General features: G+C 34.8%; 1 protein-coding gene across 1 annotated transcript; it reads left to right on the forward strand.

Annotated features, from left to right (window-relative positions):
• The first annotated feature begins 219 nt into the window (after positions 1 to 219).
• LOC105791328 (bidirectional sugar transporter SWEET7) lies at positions 220 to 2,528 on the forward strand. Its single transcript, XM_012619357.2, has 5 exons — positions 220 to 398; positions 498 to 534; positions 1,172 to 1,553; positions 1,903 to 2,022; positions 2,100 to 2,528. The coding sequence occupies exons 1-5, from the start codon at positions 350 to 352 to the stop codon at positions 2,286 to 2,288; spliced, it is 777 nt and encodes a 258-aa protein (XP_012474811.1). The 5' UTR covers positions 220 to 349; the 3' UTR covers positions 2,289 to 2,528.
• Positions 2,529 to 3,089: the final 561 nt, after the last annotated feature.

Raw genomic sequence — 3,089 nt, forward strand, 5'->3', positions numbered from 1 at the left:
TTGAATCATGAGTCAAATCACAAAATCTAGTGCTGAAATGAACCTTGCATTATGAATAATATAGCAATGAATTTAAATTTAAGGAAAGCCATTTACTAAGTTGAATGGTTTTGAGAATCTTAAATGCAGTGGGAACACCACATCAACCCCAACTGAAATTAATCAAAAAGCGAGAGAGAGAGAGAGAGAGAGCACTTTAGAATTTTGATGATTTCGCATTCATGAGGCAACTTATACCAGCCCCAACACCCTCGATCTTTGTGTATATATACTCTCCCAAAGTCATACACATTTTATTCTAACGTAGGTTACATTCTCTCTCCACTCTTTTTCTCTGCAACTCACAGTCATGGTTTCTCACCTGGTCAACACTATACGAAATGTAGTAGGGATCACAGGTATTTTAGCTTATACACCGAATCTATGATACTTTCTTCCTGTTACAACATGAGATTCTATTTTCATATCACTACATAACTAATCTGGGTTTTTGGCAGGGAACGTTATCGCACTCTTCCTGTTCTTGTCTCCAGTGTAAGCTCTTCTTAGGCTTTTATCATAATCTTTTCATAGCACAGTGTTTTTTTTTTTTTTTTTAATTTCGATAAAACTAATACGAAAAGACAAACATCCCTTGTTTGTCCGTGGAAACTGAAAAGATATTTTAGCCATAGCAGTGACTGGGTTTGATTTATATAAAAATTATAATCAATGCTCTTTTCCTGTTTTAATTTTCCTAATGAAAATTGATTTGTACAAAAAAAGATTGGAGTGATAACTTTTTACAAATTACAAGAATAAATTTCTTTTCAAAAGATTTATTCTGACATATATTAATCATTAATAATCACAAAAGTAACAAAAATTCCTTCAAGATAAAAGGGTCCATCTTCTGTGTATTTCAAATTTAATTTGATAGCTATTCATATTGCTCAATCTCCTTCTGTATTGATATTAAGTTAAAGATTAGAAGAAAATAATTTAAAAATAAAACAAATGATTCCATGTGCTAAAATAAAGTTTGAATGAATCAAATAAATTAAATCAAAAGTTATAATACTTTAATTAATCGAACAGGCACATGTATTAAGCAGTGGTCCTTGTTTATTGACGTTAGTTACAATGGATTAAATGGGTAATCTTTTTTGCCTAATCATATTTATTATTGCAGGCCAACTTTTATTCGAATTTGGAAGAAAGGATCAGTGGAGCAGTTCTCCCCAGTACCATACCTAGCAACCTTAATCAATTGCATTGTTTGGGTCATTTATGGCCTGCCAATGGTGCATCCCAACAGCATCCTTGTTATAACCATCAATGCTGCAGGGACCGCCATCGAGGTCGTCTTCCTCACCCTCTTCCTCATCTTCTGTCATGACAAGAAAAAGCGACTCAAAGTGCTACTTATCATCATGGTCGAGCTCATTTTCATGGCCGCTCTCGCCACTCTGATCCTCACTGTCCTTCACACCACTCAACGCCGATCCATAATCGTTGGAATTATAGCAATTTTGTTCAATGTCATGATGTATGCTGCGCCTTTATCCGTCATGGTTAGTATCATACATGCACATGCATTTTTTTACTAATGAATTTAGGTGGAACATAGGTCCCTAACAGACTAGACGCATTAATGGATCTATAGTTACTCATGATTTAAAATAATAAAACATATTTTTAGGATTGGATAAGCTTGACTGCTTAGTCCATGAACATTTCTAAATGATACTGAAATAATTTGCATTAATTTCCGTGGGTTGGACACTCTTATTGTAAGTATATAATTAGTAGAATTTTGTTATTGGTTTAGCATATATTCCTCAATCCAACAGCCTTAGCTGTATTCTCTCTCTCTCTCTCTCTCTATATACACACACACAATAATGAATCATGATGGTGCAGAAACTGGTGATTACGACGAAAAGTGTGGAGTATATGCCATTTTTCCTCTCATTGGCTTCCTTTGCCAACGGTGTTGCTTGGACTACTTATGCTTTCCTCCCTTTTGACCCCTTCATTGCTGTAAGTTATACCTAATATTTTTACCTCTTTTTCTTTTTGGCTCCTTATTCGTATATATGTAAGTATGTATATTTCAGGTTCCAAATGGAGTGGGCACAATATTTAGTTTAGCGCAGCTATTGTTATACGCCACATATTACAAGTCCACAAAGAGAATAATAGCAGCAAGGAAAGAGGCGAAGATGGAGATGCATCTCTCGTTGTCGGAGGTGACCGTCGCCAACGGCGATGTTGATCCCAAGAAGACCGCTGGAGCAACACCTTAACCTTGAGAGACCCAAACAATGCATCCATTTCCAATATATATAATTATATCCAACTATATCTATCTATCTATATATGTCTGTATTATTTATAAATATAGACTAATTAGTGGGTGCGAGTTTGTTTTAGTTATCACATATATCCCTTTCGACTTCTCAATCCATGTTTGACTTTTTATAAAAATGTATGGGCTATTGAGAACAAAGTTGTCTTCAGTTAATGGATTGATTATGTTGAAGAAAGATATACACCCTCATCTGCATCTGTGCCTGTCAATGCTGTAGTCTCACCGTTACTCTAACAGATAAGAGTCCATCATACCAACATCTCATTGCTCCAATATATTTGGTTGTGATTTTTAAGAACCAAACCTAAGTGATCAGTTGAATCTCCCTTTCCCTCCTCCCCACCACCTTTTTTTCTGAATAAATTCCCCTAATCAAAACAAAAGTGCACAGTACTGAAAAGAACATAAATAAATGACTAAGAAAAAAAAGAGGACGACAAGGGCCTAACCTTTCATCTGGTTAGCTCTGCGAAACATGACAAGTGTTGATAAAATCTAGAAAGTCATGCAACTCTTTTCCCTTTTCGTCAAATCCCTTGTTAACGTTTGAATTGTTGGTAATATAGTGCAAACAAATTCATTAACAGCATTTAATAAACTCAACCTCTCAGTTTTATAATTTAGTGAATTTATCAATTCTGTATCAATAAAACTACCCAAACTCTAGGATATGAATTCATCAAGGGTAAGAAATTCAACCTCACACGTTAGTGAAATCATTAAGTTCATCTCACTA

Source organism: Gossypium raimondii, chromosome 8 (genome assembly GCF_025698545.1).
Source record: "Gossypium raimondii isolate GPD5lz chromosome 8, ASM2569854v1, whole genome shotgun sequence".
NCBI lineage: Eukaryota > Viridiplantae > Streptophyta > Magnoliopsida > Malvales > Malvaceae > Gossypium > Gossypium raimondii.

Coding starts and splice junctions, on each gene's coding strand:
- LOC105791328 (XM_012619357.2), top strand. CDS start 350: ATGGTTTCTCACCTGGTCAACACTATACGAAATGTAGTAGGGATCACA. Junction 535..1,171: donor TTCCTGTTCTTGTCTCCAGT/GTAAGCTCTTCT, acceptor TTATTATTGCAG/GCCAACTTTTATTCGAATTT. Junction 2,023..2,099: donor CTTTTGACCCCTTCATTGCT/GTAAGTTATACC, acceptor TGTATATTTCAG/GTTCCAAATGGAGTGGGCAC.